The 18,586-nt window shown below is 41.9% G+C and overlaps 2 protein-coding genes across 3 annotated transcripts; both read left to right on the top strand.

The window, feature by feature from the left end:
* The first annotated feature begins 7,489 nt into the window (after window positions 1-7,489).
* Window positions 7,490-11,210, top strand: LOC308405379 (uncharacterized protein). Of its 2 annotated transcripts, none has more exons than XM_080895979.1 (5): window positions 7,490-7,642; window positions 8,217-8,383; window positions 8,470-8,585; window positions 10,126-10,269; window positions 10,369-11,210. In XM_080895979.1, the coding sequence occupies exons 2-5, from the start codon at window positions 8,239-8,241 to the stop codon at window positions 11,191-11,193; spliced, it is 1,230 nt and encodes a 409-aa protein (XP_080752105.1). In that variant the 5' UTR covers window positions 7,490-7,642; window positions 8,217-8,238; the 3' UTR covers window positions 11,194-11,210. The 2 variants fall into 2 exon arrangements, with proteins under 2 accessions (XP_080752105.1, XP_080752106.1); XM_080895980.1 differs by lacking the exon at window positions 7,490-7,642 and adding an exon at window positions 7,663-8,050.
* LOC308405377 (uncharacterized protein) lies at window positions 11,210-18,242 on the top strand. The gene is made up of 8 exons (XM_080895976.1): window positions 11,210-11,525; window positions 11,646-11,986; window positions 12,060-12,327; window positions 12,603-12,791; window positions 13,371-13,454; window positions 13,780-13,933; window positions 15,052-15,259; window positions 15,359-18,242. Exons 2-8 carry the CDS (start codon window positions 11,654-11,656, stop codon window positions 16,568-16,570), a joined length of 2,448 nt encoding a protein of 815 aa, XP_080752102.1. The 5' UTR covers window positions 11,210-11,525; window positions 11,646-11,653; the 3' UTR covers window positions 16,571-18,242.
* The last annotated feature ends 344 nt before the right edge of the window (window positions 18,243-18,586 follow it).

An 18,586-nucleotide genomic window follows, 5' to 3' on the forward strand; every position in this document is an offset into this window, starting at 1 on the left:
GACTTGGCTCAAGGATTCTGACCCTGATTGTTCTCTGGAATTAAATGGCTTCGGGGTTCCCATACGTTTGGATCGAGACCCCGGAGCTACCCAGAAATCGCAAGGAGGAGGGGTGTGTTTGTATATAAATCAGAAATGGTGTAAAAACGTGACCGTTCGTAGACAAGTGTGTCTGCCTGACATTGAGCTCCTCTCTGTGTCTTTGAGGCCGTTTTATCTGCCGAGGGAATTCCCACAGATCAACGTCACCGTCGTTTACATCCACCCCAAAGCGAATCCTAAGAATGCGACTGACACCATCTCCAATGCTATCCACTCTCTACAATCTCTCTCTCCTGAAGCCCCTAATATTGTTCTTGGGGACTTTAATCGCTGCGACTTGAAGAGAACACTGAGCAGTTTTTATCTGTATGTGCACTGTCCCACTCGCTTCAGTAAGACTCTGGATTTATGTTATGGCTCCATAAAAGGTGCATATACATCTGTGGCTGGCCCTGCCCTCGGATCCTCGGATCACAACACGGTGCATCTTCTGCCAGTCTATAAGACTGTACTGAGAAGAGAGAAAGTGAGGAAACACCGCATAAAGGTTTGGAGTGATGATGCCTCTTTAGCCCTGCAGGGCTGCTTTGACTGTACAGACTGGTCGGTGTTTACCGAATCATGTAGAGACATTAATGAACTCACTGACGTTGTCTGCGGATATATATCCTTTTGTAGAGACATGATTATTCCCTCAAAGGTTGTGAATTCTTTCCCTAATAACAAACCATGGTCCTCTAAAGTTCTTACGAGGCTGATTTACGAAAGGAATAAAGCTTTTACTGAAGGGAATACCTTGAAAGTCAGAGAAATTAGGAAGGAGATTAGATCAGAAATTAAAAAAGCTAAAATAAAATACAAGGATAAGGTAGAGGTGGAGATGGGTAGCAATAACTTAAGGGTGGCTTGGGCTGGCATGAAACACATGACTGGTCACTGTCTCAGTGACTGTAATAAGATAAGTCTCCCTGGTTTTAGTTCAGATTTTCAGTTAGCCAATGAGCTGAACAGATTTTATTCGAGATTCCAAGGAATACACTGGATTCCTTAACAGAGAGCACCAGAGGCCCCCCAGTTTTGTTCTTTGATGAAAGAAGGGTGGGAAATCTTTTTAAAATGAGTAAGACTAATAAAAGTCCAGGTCCTGATAATATATGTGGCCAGGTGCTTAGAACATGCGCTGAGCAATTATGTGGTATTTTTTATCACATCTTTCTTTTATCTCTTCAGCAACAGAAGATTCCAGAGGTATGGAAAAAATCAATTATTTCTCCAGTTGCTAAGACCACAAAACCTACATCATTAAATGATTTTAGGCCTGTTGCTCTTACATCTTTAGTGATGAAGTCCTTCGAAAAACTTGTCAGGAAGGAGATCCTGCAGCAAGTAGAGAAGCTGATAGATCCACTACAATTTGCATACAGGCCTTGTAGAGGTGTTGATGATGCAGTGGTCACTCTGTTGAACTTCCTTTATCGCCATCTTGATGGCGCCAAAGCTCATGCTCGGCTTTTATTTATTGATTTTTCTTCTGCTTTTAATACTATCCAGCCACATCTTTTAGTGGACAAGCTTCTTAACCAATTTAAACTTAATTTTAATCTCGTTGGTTGGATCTTAGACTTCTTAACTGATAGATCACAGTGTGTGAGAATAAACGGCTGTTTTTCCAAACAGCTGAACTCTTCCACTGGCTCACCACAAGGTTGTTGTCTCTCTCCTCTTTTGTATATTTTGTACACTAATGACTGTCGCAGCACACAGGCCAATAGGCATTTCATCAAATACGCAGATGACACAGTCATTGTAAGCCTCCTTCATGGTGAAGAGGATTCCCATGGGCCTGTTGTGGAGGAGTTTGTTTCATGGTGTCCTTCTTAATGATTAACACCTTGAAAACCAAGGACATGGTTATAGATTTCAGGAAGTCATCCCCTCATCCTGCGCTTACAGTGGTAAATGGTGCAGCCATTGAAATGGTGGATAGTTACAAGTACTTGGGGGTTGTTCTTGATAAGACCCTGTCCTTTGAGTCACATCTTGCTGCTACAGTGAAAAAGGCCCAACAAAGATTGTACTTTTTGAGGTTGAGAGGTTTTAATGTTTCATCTGAAATGATGACTCTCTTTTATAAAACTTTTATTGAATCTGTTTTAACTTTCTGTATCATTGCTTGGTACGGTAGTATGTCCATAGATAATAAGACCAGACTTAACAATCTGGTTAAAGTGGCGGGCAAGATTTCAGGGAGGTCTCAGGTCCAGCTTGTGGACTTTTATAACAGGCAGGTGCTGAGGAAGGCAACTTCTGTCCTGTTGTGTTCAGATCATCCTCTCTTTAACGATTTTCAACTGCTTCCATCAGGTCGTCGTTATAAAATGACTGCAGTGAAGACAAAGCGACACAAATTGTCATTTGTACCTAGTGCTATTATCTTAATTAACAACACTAAATTGTAAGTGTTGTTGCCATTGCACATTGCACTTTTTTCGATGGAATATCTAGGTTGTTTTATCAGGCTTATATTATATTATAGTATTTTTTTAATGAGTGTACGTGATGTGTTGGTTGTATGTTTGTTGTTTGTTTTGACATACTGCGAATCAATTTCCCATCAGGGACAATAAAGTTACCATTGAACCATTGAACCATTTGAACCTTAATCACGGCAAATCCACACACAGAGCACCACTAAAAAATCCTCATTCCCCCGAGGTATGAGCCCCACTCAGGGATTGCACGTTGCCCGCTTAGTATTGCACCAACCCAATAAAAATAAACAAAACCCGAAATAAAACAACAAAAATAACTAAAAACGGTGACCTGCTAAAACCAACAAAACACAACCATACAGAGAAGGAGGAAAAAAAACAGTGACAAGTTCGCATGTGCAGCCTGCCCTACAGGAGGGAATACAATATAAGTTAAATTATAATGCATAATAGACTTTTTTTCCCTTTTTTTAATGTCAGATATATTACATTAACATACCTCGAGTAGGCAACTGTATTTGCTGCACACCTGATTTGTCTTGGCCTTTTCTTCCACAGAAATCACTACTAAAACATAAATTATAATAAACATCAAATACATTTCAACAAAATTTAAAAAAGGACACTAGAAGACAAACAGCCTATACCTTGAACCTCATCTATAGAGGTTTAAAACCACAGTTTGCGTCGTAGGCGATTAAACTTCTCGGCTCTTCACCTACTCACGCATCCATTACTCACAGCCGCTTGTCAGTGGGAATCATCAGCACCTGTTACTACGACACAGTGAAGCCCTTTACAAAGAGAGGTCCCTTAGCTACAATAAATGGTCTTTTCAATCCCATAGGATTTGCTTCGCCAGTTACAATGCAGGGAAAGATGCTACTGAGAGAACTTTCAAATGAGACCCTAGACTGGGACACTCTACTGGCTGGAGAAAGGGAAGCTGAGTGGAATAAGTGGAAAGACTCTTTTGTTGATCTCAAGAATGTACATATTCCGAGGAACCTATGCTTCTGCTACGATGTCAAGAGCAATCAGAAAAGAGTTACACATCTTTTCAAACACTTTGACTAAAGTCATTGCAGCAGTTGCCTTCCTAAAGACCAATGTTGAAGATCAGAACCATCATGTGGGCTTCGTTCTGGGGAAAGCAAAATTGGCCCCACAATCTGCTCATAGAATTCCAAGACCGGAATTGGGAGCTGCTGTGTTAGCTGCAGAGCTTGCCGAAGCCATCACAGCTGAACTGGACCTAAATCTTGATGCAGTTGAATTCTACACAGACAGCCGTGTGGTTTTAGGCTATATAAGTAACCAGACTAAGAGGTTCTATGGACATGTTGGCAGTAGGGTGCAGCAAATCAGGAGGATTTCAGAACCAAAACAATGGCACTATGTTTCTACGAGCTCTAACACTGCTGACATAGGCACATGCTCAGTGCCTGCTTCCATGCTTGGTGACAGTGCTTGGCTTAAAGGACCTGTTTTCTTGTTACAAGCCAGTGTTACAACAGAAACTGAAACCTATGACCTCGTGGACCCCATTTTGGATGATGAAATACGTAGCTTTGTCTCTCACACGAGCAATGATGGGTCTCAGCTAGGATCGCAAAGTTTCAGACGTTTTTCCTCTTTGAAGAAAATCCTCAGGGCCCTTGGCTTGCTCATTCATATTGTGAAGGTCTTCAAAAACAAAGATGAAGACCTCTCTTGCAGTTCATGGCATCATTGCAAACAGTCTCACACAGTAGAGGAACTGACAAAAGCTGAGATTGTTGTGATCAAAAGTGTGCAGAAGGAAATGTTTGAGGAGGAACTTGCCTGTATTGCCAATCCGGTCGTTAAGTGATGATGTGACGAATCCTACTTCCGGGCCTAAAGTAGTCTGCGTTTAATATGGCTTTTGCGTTGTTAACATGTTTAATGTTTTGTATTTTATTCTATTTAATCTCAAAAAGCTCCTAAAACAGTCAGTGATCACTGTTGACCTCCCTCGGCTTTTATTACCGCTAATCATTTATTTAAGCTCAGTTTTTAAAACCTTAGGATGTAACTACAGCCCAACCCATGCAGCAGTATATGAATGACTAACCTCGTATTGTGGATGGATTATCTCAGTTGTTCTCCTGGCTGAAGTTTGGTCCTTTTACAGCATCCTGCCATTGTTTGTACATTTGTTCCTGACCACTGAGAACACTCACATTAACTTTTATTGAGTGGGAAAAAAAGTTAGCTTGTTTATATTATGCTAACATAGCTGTGTCGCTAGCGGTCACGTAGCACATCATTATATACCAGCTAGCCAAACTTCAGTAACCCTACAAACATCACTGCTATTTAGTTTTCTGTCTTCATTTATATTGGAAGTGATAGCAGAGCTGTACGTTTTAATTTGTTTTCAAAACCCCGCAGTCAGGACATGCTATATTGTATTTAGATAGAAGCTAGCGAGCTAACTTCCTGCTAACTTCTAACTCCTTTAAATGTCATAAATTCCGTTTTCATGGATGCCTGGATGTTAAACTCAATTGTTACACCTGGTAGAGCAGAACGCTGATCATTTTATTAAAGATGAAAGACTTTAGACAGTTTTTCAACTCTCAGTAATGCCATAGTGATCATTTGATATATGGACCTGCAGCGGAGTTTAGGCCCAGACACAGCTAGTGACGTCAGACTTAACGACCAGATAGTAAAGACATACCAAAACAAAGCTCTTTACAGAAAATCAGTCCCCACTGTGATAATGAAGGACACTTGAGGACAGGCAGAAGGCTGAAACACGCTAACATCGACTACAAGGAGAAACATCCTCTCATTATTCCAGGTGACAGCCACGTTGCCAAGTTGATAGTACAATACCATCACCAGCGAGTAATGCATCAGGGACGGGTGTTAATAATAATAATAATGGGTTGGATTTATATAGGGCTTTTCAAGGCACCCAAAGTGCTTTACAATACCACTATTCATTCACTCTCGCATTCACACACTGGTGGAGGCAGCTACAGTTGTAGCCACAGCTGCCCTGGGGCAGACTGACAGAGGCGAGGCTGCCATATCGCGCCATCGGCCCCTCTGGCCAACACCAGTAGGCGGTAGGGTAAAGTGTCTTGCCCAAGGACACAACGACCAGGACAGAGAGCCCGGGGATCGAACCGGCGACCTTCCGGTTACAGATACGCTTCCCAACCCCCCTGAGCCATGGTCGCCCCTGTTCACAGAAGGTGCAGTCCGTACTGCTTGATACTGGATTACAGGAGCCAGGAGGCTAATCAAGCAGATTATCAACAACTGTATCATCTGCAACAGACTTAGGAAGAGAGCAACTGAGCAAAGAATGGCAGATCTGCCTCCTGATCGTATCAGCACCGAACCTCCTTTCACCTTTGTGGGCTTGGATGTATTTGGCCTTTGGCCTGTGGTCACAAGGCGCACAAGAAGAGGCCAGGCACCCAGAAGGTGTGCACTACTCCCCTCCAGGAAGTTTTATTGAGAAAGATCTCCATTGACAGCAGTGGAGGCAAGTTCAATACCTTGCAAACACATTTTGGAACAGATGGAGACAGGAGTACCTAGGGACACTGCAGAGCCGAAACAAGTGGCAACATAAGCATGCAAACCTCAAGGTGGGAGATTTGGTGCTCATCAAAGTGATGCATAATGAATAATGGCCGATAGGACTTGTCAATATTGATGAGGATTTTCCTTTGGCTCTTTTGAACCAAAACAGGTTGGAAAATACCCTGTAATTAACAGAAATTGAGAATGAATTGCTTTCTTTTCTCTGTCTTATTATAATATGCAAAGACTAGCTGTAAGGGGAGTCTTTCAGGTTGCACCAATGAGACAATGTAATTCTTTCACTTTTATACTGGTAAAATCTAAAGGATTAATCATACCATTACAGTGTCATTTACAGACAGGCAAGAAATTAAAGGCATACCCTGAACTCTTGACCCCCTACACAGAGAGACATTGTTGCACTTTGCTGCCATGTTAGGGTCCACTTGTCAAAGAGAAATGAGTTGTACAATCAGTACAAAGTTGCTATGAGAGATTATCTTTGTCCTGTGACTAAGTATTTTAAAAGGGGTCACTGAATAGTTGATTATTTGACTGACATAACAGAGAGATAATAGCTCTGTTGGTGTTTCGGAATCAATTCCAGGAAACACTGAAGCTGTTGCAGGCATGTGTTGTACAAATACTTCACAAACTTGTCTTTGTCACTCGATTGTACACATTGCTTCTTTGGTTCTGTTCTGTGTTTCTATATAGTTGTGTCTTCTGAGCTTGTTAGCGGAGAATGCTATTTGTGTGTAACTTAAAAAACATATCAAACATGTTTCTCTTTCTATAGATTTTATTTATTTATAATTGTTTTGTCAGTGCCCTTAGGACTATTGTGATGCTGATTCAAAGAAGGTCAGTAAGTCTAAAGCAGACTAAAGACCGACTTAGGCTTTCATTAAATGAATCCACCACTCACTGTTACTGTAACACGGAGCACTTTATTATAGTCGATGAAACAGGAATACACAAAAACAGCACTGCAGTATAGTCAATCAGTGAACTTGATTATGACTGCAATGTGAGGGGCTTTGGAAAATTAGTTGTGTACATAGCTGGACTGGACATTTGCCCGGTGGGCCGATGGGTTATTTTGTTGTTGTTGTTTTTGTAACGGTATAAAAAAAATGTTGCCATCACCAATTGTATCCACTGAAAAGGGGATGGGATGTTGGCTAACGCGCAGCCTTTCCGCAGCCTTTCCGCATCCATATAGTAAAAGAGTTAAATAAGCTATTCAGCCGCGTATAACTTCAGTTAAATCCAGCAGCGTCTTAGAGTCAATAACTTAGCGTAAACATAAAAGAAATGCGACTTTCCATAAACATAGCTGAGTTGCAGGTTGAGTCCATGTCCCGCCACGTGTTCTTGTTTTGGTGACGCAAGACGATTGGTAGTCTACAGTGGGCCAGCGCTCCTATTGGGCCAGAGTCTACCGAATCTACAGTCACCGTAGTCTCCGGGCCAATGAAAAGACGTAACTGTCTGCAGTCACCGTAAACTTTTCGGTACCGTAGACGCGACATCTAGAGGTAATGGCTTGTAGCGAATTATTTGCCTTTCGTTTAGGTCTTAGCTTGTTTCGTATTGATTCGCGGCAGATGCATGTAAACGTCACAAGATAAGTTTAAAAAAAAAATAAATAAATTGGTATGTAAAAAAGGGGGACATGGAAACTCAGCGGTCCTCTCTGGGAGTCGGTGTCAGCGCCAACCTGTAAACTAGTATTGAGCTAGCATGGTACTTTTGTTATTAACGTTAACGTAAACGTTTAGCTAAGGCGGTTATCTGTAATTGAAACAGCCTCAATTTACCGCGTGGATATATCAATGCTTTTTTTAGTGAAGTGTATGCTGTATAGAGGTTTCACGGCCTTTGGCTTTTATACGCTGATGATTCTAAAGACTGTTGCATTGGCGTTATTTCAACCAACCTAATCAGTAAGGCGATTATTTTTCTGTATAATCATCTGTTGAACTTTACGTAATGAGCACATATCTGCGTTTCTGGCGCTGTTATGTTTCCCGCTGTCTATTAAACTAGTGTTTGTTCCACGTGGTAATTAAACTTTGTTTCGTGTCTTTTTTGTTTTTAAATTGACTCCAGGAAGAACAGGGAACATCGCACCATGGACTCGGAGATCTTGAACATAGAGGAGATCGTGATGGGACGGGGCTTGCCGGATCCACCACCCGAGGCTCCCCCGGAAAAGCCGGCAGAACCATACAAACCCATCACTCTGAATGGACCTCCGGCTCCCTCGGTTCATTCCTGTGAGTGATGCAGCGATCATACCTTTTAAATCAGCTTCCTAAAAGCAACAACACATAATAAATTTGACATTCTGTTGTGGATTCAGACCAGCATGAAAACCTGCAGTGCTTCCAATGCTTCATCACGTTCTGCAGTGCAAAAGCCAAGGAGAGACACATGAAGAAGAGCCACCGGGAGGAATACAAGCAGCAGCTTCAGCAGGTGAGAAGAACAGAGTGTGTCATTTTTAACTAAATTGATGACCTTTTTGTGTCTTAATCTATTCACCAGAGTTCAACCCTGCTCAATGATGGATAGTTGGGATTTTTCTTTTTAATTTCTTTCCAATTTTGCAATAATGAAACTTAAAACTGCAGATTTGAGGGTTTTTTGTGGTTTTAGCTGCCATTGACCCATAAACAAAGTCCTCCTTTGATAAAGTTACTCTAAGAAATAGGGATGTTCCAGTTTATGTTGAAGAACATCGATCTGTAAAAACACCCCATGTGTTTGAGAACAATTTATCAAGAGTAATCACTTTCTCAAGTCACTAGATCATCCTTTAAGTTCAGCCTATGTGTTTAGCATCTTGCACCAAGCAGAATATTGCACACATTGCCCTGGTGTTGCAAATGTTAGCATTCCGAGGGCTAGTAATGTCCCATTTGTGTTCGCCTCATTAGTTGCTTCGCACGTTACATTACGTGCTGTTATGGTGCTTTTGTCCATTAGTGATCTTCTGTATCATGCCATCTGGAAATCCCTGTGCACCCTTTGTCATGTAAAAGCCTGCACAATCAGACTTCCTCAGTCCATCCTCATTCATTTTGAAAATGGCTGCAGCAAAAAAAAATCGGGACGTGTCCAACCCACTGTAACAACACCGTAGTGTAGCTTACACTATATAGTCTAAGGAGCTTGGAAAGAAAAGCATCTGGACTTCTTTAAATTGCTTGAAGACATTTCACCTCTCATCTGAGAAGCTTTTTCAGTTCTAGGGTCAGATGGTGGGGAGTAGATTTTAAGCCCTATGGGAGTGTCTCTTTCCCCCCCCCCCCAAGAGGGTTATGGACCCCCATATTGATGATTTACGTAATCACGTGAACCAAGGTGTGAAAACGGGTGTGGATCACAATCAGCCAAGGTTACGGGTGAACCCACTGTGAAACCTAGCCTCACCCTGTCATGTGACTTACTGAGGTCAAATGGCCAAGGATGTGAGTCGGTGTTAAGGGAAGGGATCTCCAAACTGGATTATAGATGGCAGACAGTGTCGTAAGCCACCGCCTCTGTTCAAAAATGGTCTTTCACAGTGGGCATAGATGGCTTCTTTCAAACCATCTGTCTTTTGAGGATGCCAATGTTCACATTTTGGATAGAGAAGACAGATGGTTAGGGGGCCCATTGTCCCTCTTGGGGGGGGACACTCCCACAGGGCTTAAATCTGTGAGTCTCCACCATTTGACCCTAGAACTGAAGAAGCTTCTCAGATGAGAGGTGAAACGTCTTCAAGCAACTTAAAGAAATCCAGACGCTTTTCTTTCCAAGCTCTTTAGACTACGATGACCTGGATGACTGAGAACCTTCACAGACATACTTACACTATATAGCTTTTACATTATACACTCAAGGTGCCAGATTCCAGTTGAGTGAGTAGAAGCCCATTTTTCTCTCAAAGAGCGTTCACAACTCCATGTCCCTAATAGCAGCTTTAGGTTTTAAATGTTTCTCCTCCCCGTTCTTTTTGGTCATCTTTTCTCAGGGAAACACATTGTTCACATGCTACGTGTGCAACTGCACATTTCTGTCATCTGAGGAACTGACGCAGCATCAGCCAACACACAGCAAGGATGACAAGCCCTTCAAATGTGTTCACTGCAAAGAGAGCTTTAAAACGTTCTCTGAAGTGAGTATAATTTAGAACATACTGCAGAATGAATCAGTTTCTAGCTTTATGTATTTGTGCTTAACCTGTTGCATAACCATTTACTTCTCTCCTGTCTAGCTCAGATCCCATAGAAGACAGGTGTGTCCAGAGAAACAGATGGTTTGTAAAGATTGCAATGAAACGTTCCGTAGTGCCGGACTGCTGCGTGCTCATCGCCTGACCCAGCATCCACGCCCAGATGTCGAGACTACAGAACAGCCAGAGGATTCTACAAAAACTCATCGCTGTAAGAAGTGCGGCCAGGGATTTGAAGCTGAATCAGAGCTGATGGCACACCAGGAGAAATACCCCGAAGGTCAGCAGTGCAACGGCAGCACTTCATCTGTCAAGAAACGCGGACGGCCTGCCAAGGCCAAAGACCCGGCAGGTGCTGAGAAAAAGGGAAAGCGGAAAAAGAAAGAGGAAGCAGACATTAACGAGGAGACCGTGAAGGCCGGCAGCACATCAGACGCGATGGCAACCCCAGCAGAAGAAAAAGGGAAAGCAGGCGGAGCAAAGCGTGGCCGTCCCTCGAAGGTGACAGCAAAGTCAGAAACGGAAGATAAAACTCCCGAGGACGAGAGTCAGGCTTCAGCAAAGGAGAAGAAACCTAAAGCAGAGCCGACCCCACCCCGTCAGCACCCGTGCCCCGAGTGCGACCTCACATTCCCCCGCTCGATTCAGCTCTGCGCTTACAAGAAGAAGAAGCATGCCCCACGGAAAGCCCACCCCTGCGAAGAATGTGAAGAGAGCTTTGCCCGTCCAGAGCAGCTGGATGCCCATATTTCCCGGGCGCACGCCTGTCCGACCTGCGGGGAGAGCTTTGGCCGAGAGCGCACATTGAAAGCAAATCAGCAAAGCCACCCAGAGGAAAAGCATGAAAACACAAGTGGAAAAAGATGATTCAGAAACTAAGTGAGACAAATTAGATAGAATTCAACACTGCATACTTAAGAAATTGTTTTCATTACAGGGTTTGGGCTACATCACTGAAAATGAGGTACAAGTTCTTGGAAGTGATGAGATCAAGGTTGAAGACAACAGTTCGAATCAACCACTGACTGCATCCACTAGTCAAAATAGACAGACTGCAAGCGTGCAGCCGCTGCATCATCGCAATACTGTTCCGGTGAAAGAGGAAAGCAGCCTCATAGTGAATGATGTTCCAGCCACAAATGGCAGCAGACACATCCGCTGGAATGTAGAGGCACTTAGTGAAAATACAGTCATCCCAAGTAAGTATTAAGGTTTCTCAACCAATATGTAATTTTGAAACTATTGATTTCTGCAGTCTGTATACCACCTGGCACAGTATCTCTTGATTTCTTTTGTAAATCAACGTCCCATAACCTCAGATTCAGAAATGATTGACTGTGAGATCGGCACAAAGACAGCACAGCCGGAGACAAGTTCCAAATTAAATATCAACAAAGCAGATGTTCCTGGTGCTTTGTTGCCTTCCATCCCCTCTACGTTAGAGGGATCTCCCGAAGACCAAGTCGTCTTTGAGCTGGAGTCAATTACCACGAGTGTTGAAGAAGTAATGAAGGAAAGAGGGCTCCATGGAGGAACGGAACAAGATAAGGTGATGGACCAGTCTCCAGGCCTCATACTGGAGAAGTTCCTTACTTCTAGACAGAGAGCGACTGCTGAAAAGGAGCAGTGCCTGATGATGGCAAGCGACAATCAAGCACAGGTGAGACGCTTGCAGTACCAGCTATGTTAGATAGAATTCAACACTGCATACTTAAGACTTGTTTTCATTACAGGGTTTGGGCTACATCACTGAAAATGAGGTACAAGTTCTTGGAAGTGATGAGATCAAGGTTGAAGAGAACAGTTCGAATCAACCACTGACTGCATCCACTAGTCAAAATAGACAGACTGCAAGCGTGCAGCCGCTGCATCATCGCGATATAAGGACTGTTCTGGTGAAAGAGGAAAGCAGCCTCATAGTGAATGATGTTCCAGCCACAAATGGCAGCAGACACATCCGCTGGAATGTAGAGGCACTTAGTGAAAATACAGTCATCCCAAGTAAGTATTAAGGTTTCTCAACCAATATGTAATTATAAAACTATTGATTTCTGCAGTCTGCATACCACCTGGCACAGTATCTCTTGATTTCTTTTTTTTTTTAAATCAAATGTTACTTTTTTGAGAGTAACAGGATTTCTGATTATTGGATAATCCAAAGTTTAGCTGTTGTCACCTCTGATTCCACTCATGGCTAATCACCTTCTGGCTAATGAGTATAACTCTTGGAAAACCACTGTGCCATGTTAAATCATGTTCTTTGATTTGTATTTTAGCAGTAGAGGTTGGGGAGAGGACAACGGACTGTTGCATCTTACCAGAGTTCAACACCAGCCAGTGTATTTTCTATCCAATAAAGGAGGAGGAGAGAGAGGTCCTAGTAGAATCTGCTGGGACCAGCAGAAACCCAGAGGGATCCCACGATGCAAATCAGACAGAAAGTCAAACAGCTGATTGTGATATACGTAAGTAACTCACTCGACCTCCACTTACTTTGAAATCCACCATTTTTAATCCTCAGTCGTAAAAGGCTGATGGGGTATTGTCATCACCCTGCTGGATGGGCGGGTGGGCAGCGTTGACCCCTAAGTCTGTGAATAATTGCATAGTAGCTTCAAACTGATACCACAGGTTTATTTGCTAAAAACCTTGGATGAGTTTGGATCTTGGTGACCTTGGCCTAAAGTTCAGAGATCAGCTTTTCTGAAAATCTGGTCAATGCAGTAACTTGAGAATGTAGGGATGAGGATTTTCAAATTATTACTGTCAGTGCAGCTACTAAAAATTGTGGATGAGTTAAAATCTCAGTGACCAAGGTCAGAGTAAGTTCTGAAAGTTTTGTGATTGTGATGACAAGGACCACATAAGATTTTCAAATTGATGACATAGGTGTGTCTACTAGCAGGTTGAGGGGTTGCACTGACGATCGCCAGTATTTTTCAGTTATAGAAATGGTAGAGACTTGACTTTATCGATTTCTATATTTGGTATTCTCCAAATACTACTTAAAGGCTTATATATTAATTTTGAGTCTGTTTAAACAGGTGAATCGATCCATTCTGTACCAGACTATCAGGAAACAAGAGTCGAAGGTCTTTTTTCAGATCCTGAGGTCATCGAGCAACAAGGTTTGTTCCCTTTTGTGGAATGATTAGTATTTATATTTGAGAGATTTTCTTAAGCTGTTTATTGATGATGTCAATAAAACTTAAGATGATCCTCTTACATAATAAATCTGTCCTTTAGCTGTGTCGGACTCTGAGTGGCAGCACCTCAGAGTCATAGTGAATGATGTTCCAGCCACAAATGGCTGGAACATCCATTTGTGGCTGTTCTTGCCATTGCCAGTGTGTGAATGGGTGAATGACTGAATGTAGTGTAAAGCGCTTTGGGGTCCTTAGGGACTGAGTAAAGCGCTATACAAATGCAGGCCATTTACCATTCACCTACCAGATCTTCGTGAGTTTCTCCTCCAAAGTCCCGATGAAGAGGATATGGGTGGCTTTGAATTGTCAGATCCTCAGCTTGATTCAGAAGCAGAAGTAATGGCCTATTTCTCCAAGAACTCGGCCATCAGTGCACAACAGTCGGATCACTCATCGCAAAGGTACAGTAAGACCTTCTTTGAGTCTACAAAACTATTATCCATAGAAATAACTAGGGCAGGGCAATATGGCCAAGAATATTCATCACGATATATATTTGAAAATTTGCGATAATGATATAACTGATGATATAATTTACGCAAGACAAAACTTTTTACAAAACTACTTTACAACTCCGCAACTTTGATGGTTTTTTTGCACTATTAATGCATTTTCACTTAAACGAGCAGCTGTTTTTATTTTTATTTATTTATTTATTTTTATGTGCATTAAAGCTACATAAAAATTTAACAGTGAAAATGCAATTTTTTTTGCTGGCAGTTTAACCAAAAGGCATTTCCAGTGGAAATTGGCCGACATATCCTCAGCGTAACCATGCATAGTATCCACAAAACTTAAAAAGAGGTTGTACACACACAATACGGTAATATTATGTTGAAGCACAGTACGTATCACTCCGCGAGGTTCCTGCCTACGGTAGCCGTAATGCTCTGACAATCCATCAAGCTGTGCGGCTTCATAGCTTAGCAAAGTTGTACTAAAACATTTTTTACAGATTTTTGAGCGCCGTGTACCACATAAAATCTGTTTGAGGTCAGTAATCACAACCAGAATTCATACATAAGAATTATAAGGGGCACTGTCGATTTTTTATTTATTTTTTTCTTCAGAAAATCAAAGGATTTTAAGAGCAACTTATTTTCCGTAAAACACGGTAATAACAATGGCCCGCTTGCATGCTCTACCAAAAATTGTGCTTTGTTGTGTATCTGACGGACGAAAGCCAAACCAGTTCCACACCACTGAAGTTGCAGCATTTTAACAAACCAGGTCTGGTTCATCTGTTTCATTCAACGATCCGCTTTCGCCCTTCCCATTCTCCGTTGCTGCCATGCTTTTTCTGCCATGTACGTATAATTTCTTATCTTCTTATCATTTTCTTATCGTTGCCCGACATCATACCGGTATTACCGTGAATGGTATGATATGGCCCAGCCCTAGAAATAACTCTAAATATCTTTCTTTTTTTTTTCTTTTTTTTCTATTATTGCTGTTGTTCCTCTGTTAAATACATGTAAGATTTGCTCTTGATGTTCTTTTGACTTTATTCCCCCCTTAGTTTGCCAACATCCGTGATCCCGTCTAATGCACCAAGAGATGGCAACAGAACCAGAGAGCCCATTGATTACTTCTCTAAGTACTTTGGTTGGGATACCTGGGTAGAACTTGCCAACTGTACAAATAAACTGTCCAACATGCCTGACGCTGTCACGGCCAGGGAAGTTGCACGCTTTGTTGGGATCCACATCGCAATGGGAACTTTGAAGGTTTGTATTTCTGCCTGTCTGATTACTGAAATTATTACCTCATTTTTGGTTAGATGCTAAAACCTAATTTTATTTATTTTTCTATTGTTACTTTCTTAGTTTCCCAGTGCAAAGCTCTACTGGGAAGACTTGACTAAGGTGCCGTTGATTGCTGAAGCCATCCCGTTGTCCCGTTTCCTCGAGCTGTCTCGCACGCTGAAGCTGACTTCTTCAAAGTATCCAGCCAACGCTAATCCCCACAAAGGAACTTGTGATAGTGATCAATGTGGTGACGAGGCAAATGGCTCAGATGGTTCAAAACAGGCTGATCCCCTGTGGAAAGTTCATCCATTATTGTGTCGTTTCAAAGCAGGGTGCCAGTCATTAAGACGAGAGGGCGATTATGCAGTTGACCAATATCCACTTCCTCTCACTGGGAAGGTGCACAACAACAAACTGTCTCTCTACAGCACTGCTTTAATTGGATTTGACGGCTTACTCTTACATGTCGATCTTAAGGTGGATCTCTCAGACAAAGAAGGTGCTGTAGAAAAAATGGTCCCCAAAGGTAGTATGGTGTTCCTTTGCAAACAGGAACTGTCCACCCCTGTGATGCTCGAACGCCTTTTAGCTGCTGGGGTTCATGGAGCAGGCAGGGTGGGAGGGGCTCGAGGACAGATCGGTGATGAGTTTGTGAGCTCAGATGGGAAGTTGATGCTGCGCAGATCCCATTGTGGCTTCATACTTTCTACTGCGGGAAATGGCCAAAGGAGCGCGGCCTTTCTCATTGAAAACTTTGAGAAAGCCCAGATGTCGGCCCGTCTCCACAGAGAACTGAAAAATCTTTATGCAATTCCCCTCACGGCCTCTGCACCAAGCTGCTGGCCCCAAGCAGTGCTCTGGTACCTCACGGATCTGGCTTTGGTAAACTCCTGGCTCCTGTATCGACAGGATTTCAGAGCATCCGTGCCACCTTTGACTCTCATGGCTTTCAGATTGGAAGTGTCCAAGGCTTTGATCTTCTCTAGTAGCTCGGATACCCAAGACTCAGTTCCTCCCCAGCCGCCGGCAGCAGAGGTTCACACAACAAATGAAACCCGCAGTCCCATCCTGGTGGAGGAGAGTCCTCTGCCAGACGCAGCCACACGATATGACGGTTCAGGTCACTGGCCGGAGCAGCTTGGAGAGGGAGAGGGGGGCAGGTGCCGTTTTGGGGACTGTCAGAGGACATCACGAGTGTTATGCCTCAAGTGCTGTGTCTTTCTTTGTATCTCACGTAACCACAACTGCTTTTTGAATTTCCATAATCAGGGAAGTTTGGGAAAAGAGTAGTATCTGCTACAGAATTTACCAATCTCTGATTGTAACTGTGTTTTTGGTGTAGGGAAACTCACTGCCTTTCACTGTCATGCTTTTATAGGGCTGTTGTGATGCATTTTAAAAAAATCTTAATATGTCATTTAGGAGTTATAAAAAAAGAATTTGCTTCAGAAAGAAAAAAAGACTCAGAGCCACACACTGTGCTGGAAAAGAAGTGTAAAAAGTTGTTTGTTTTTTTCACTGTGGCCATCATGATACTTTTGCCCTCAACTATTTATTTTCACCTGATCTAGTTTACATTCTACAGTGAGCTTATTTTTTGGCTCTATGAATTGTAGTATTAAAGAAAGTATCATTTATTTGAGTTTTAGAAAACAATAAAGGACAAATGTTCATTTATTCATTTGAGGACTGCTTACAAGTACAAAAGAAAAATGTGCCAAAACATATTAAAGCTCTTGTGTACTGAAATAACCAAGTAGGACACAGTACTGCAACAATAACAGAAATTAAAGAGCATCGGTCACTAGACCATCTTCCACTAATGCCGCGTAACAATAGTGAAAACTGAAATGACTAAAAGAAAATCTATACTAGCACACAGTCGATGCATGCCTGTATGAGGTTTGAAATACAGTATATTACAGAGTACTGTACAAACTGGTGGAAAAAATTAATTCAAGTTACAAAAACACATCAAAATGGCCAATCCATGACTGATTTTTTTTTTTTTTTTTTTTTAATCCAGGTATGCTTTTAATGCATTGGAAGTGGGTTTGGGTCATTGTCATGCTGAACAATTAAGCAATTGCCAATCAGAATATTTTCCGGTGGTATTACATGGTGAGAACAAAAACAATCTGATGGTACTGATGCTGCATTCATAATTCAGTCAATGTTGATAAAATTGGGGCGATCATGGCTCAAGAGTTGGCAGTTTGTCTTGTAATCGGAAGGTTACCAGTTTGAGCCCCAGCTCGGACAGTCTCGGCCGTTGTGTCATTGGGCAAGACACTTCACCTGTTGCCTACTGGTGGTGGTCAGAGGGCCCGGTGGCACCAGTGTCTGGCAGCCTCGCCTCTGTCAGTGCGCCCCAGGGTGGCTGTGGCTACAATGTAGCTTGCCATCACCAGTGTGTGAATGGGTGGATGACTGAATGTAGTGTAAAGCGCTTTGGGGTCCATAGGGACTAAGTAAAGCGCTATACAAATATAGGCCATTCAAATCACCAATGCTGTCAGTTAAATTTTGGACTAGACCATGACAAAGCCTTCACTGATTTTCAGGCCAGTAACTTGACATACCTCAGCCCTTTTTCCCTGTTTCCCTTCCTTATGAATGGCTTCTTGGCAGCCAGGCTTTCACTGAGACCATTTTTGATGAGATTGAACAGTAGATTGATGAAGTCAAGGGCCAAATCCACCACTAAGGATGTCACTTTTAGATACTGTTTGTCTGTTATTTAAAAGCTCTTTGTGAAGAATTATTATAGTTTTCATTTTCAAATTCGTTTTATTTGTATTTCGTTTTGACTTTTTGTTTTTATTTAGATTAGTTTCATTTAGTTTTCAGAGTGGATTTTCTTGTTTCAGTTTAGCTTTTACTGTTTATAAATCTTTAGTTTTTGATATTTTTTATGAGTTTAGGTGTAAGCATTAGAGTTTGTTAATTATTAGTATTCGTTAGAGACAAGATTTCAGAAAATTATTATAATAAAAAACATTTTCTTTAGATTTTATTTCATGTTAAAGAGTTTTACAATAGCTCACACATTTTCTTTTTAAATCTAGTTTTAATTTTTAATTGCCTTAAAAAATTGTTGCATCTAGTTTTAGTTTAGTTTTAGTTTAGTAATAATAACCTTGTTTGGGAATTACCTAGTTGGTGCAATATAAATTGGTCCTTTGCTAAGTTTTCTGTTTTCTCTATACACAAAATCAGCTCACCAATTGAATTAGGTACATTCTTATGCTTGAATTATTCTTAGATCAATGTGAAGTGGCTTAACAAACAACAAGAAACACTCCT

Source organism: Rhamphochromis sp. 'chilingali' (assembly GCF_963969265.1).
Source record: "Rhamphochromis sp. 'chilingali' genome assembly, chromosome: 11".
Taxonomy (NCBI): domain Eukaryota; kingdom Metazoa; phylum Chordata; class Actinopteri; order Cichliformes; family Cichlidae; genus Rhamphochromis; species Rhamphochromis sp. 'chilingali'.

Bases quoted from the DNA above. Each gene is read 5' to 3' on its own strand.
- LOC308405379 (XM_080895979.1), top strand. From the start codon at position 8,239: ATGGACTCGGAGATCTTGAACATAGAGGAGATCGTGATGGGACGGGGC. The intron at 8,586-10,125 runs GTGAGAAGAACA...ATCTTTTCTCAG, and splicing joins ACAAGCAGCAGCTTCAGCAG to GGAAACACATTGTTCACATG. The intron at 10,270-10,368 runs GTGAGTATAATT...TCTCCTGTCTAG, and splicing joins GCTTTAAAACGTTCTCTGAA to CTCAGATCCCATAGAAGACA.
- LOC308405377 (XM_080895976.1), top strand. From the start codon at position 11,654: ATGATTGACTGTGAGATCGGCACAAAGACAGCACAGCCGGAGACAAGT. The intron at 12,328-12,602 runs GTAAGTATTAAG...TTTGTATTTTAG, and splicing joins TGAAAATACAGTCATCCCAA to CAGTAGAGGTTGGGGAGAGG. The intron at 15,260-15,358 runs GTTTGTATTTCT...TTACTTTCTTAG, and splicing joins TCGCAATGGGAACTTTGAAG to TTTCCCAGTGCAAAGCTCTA.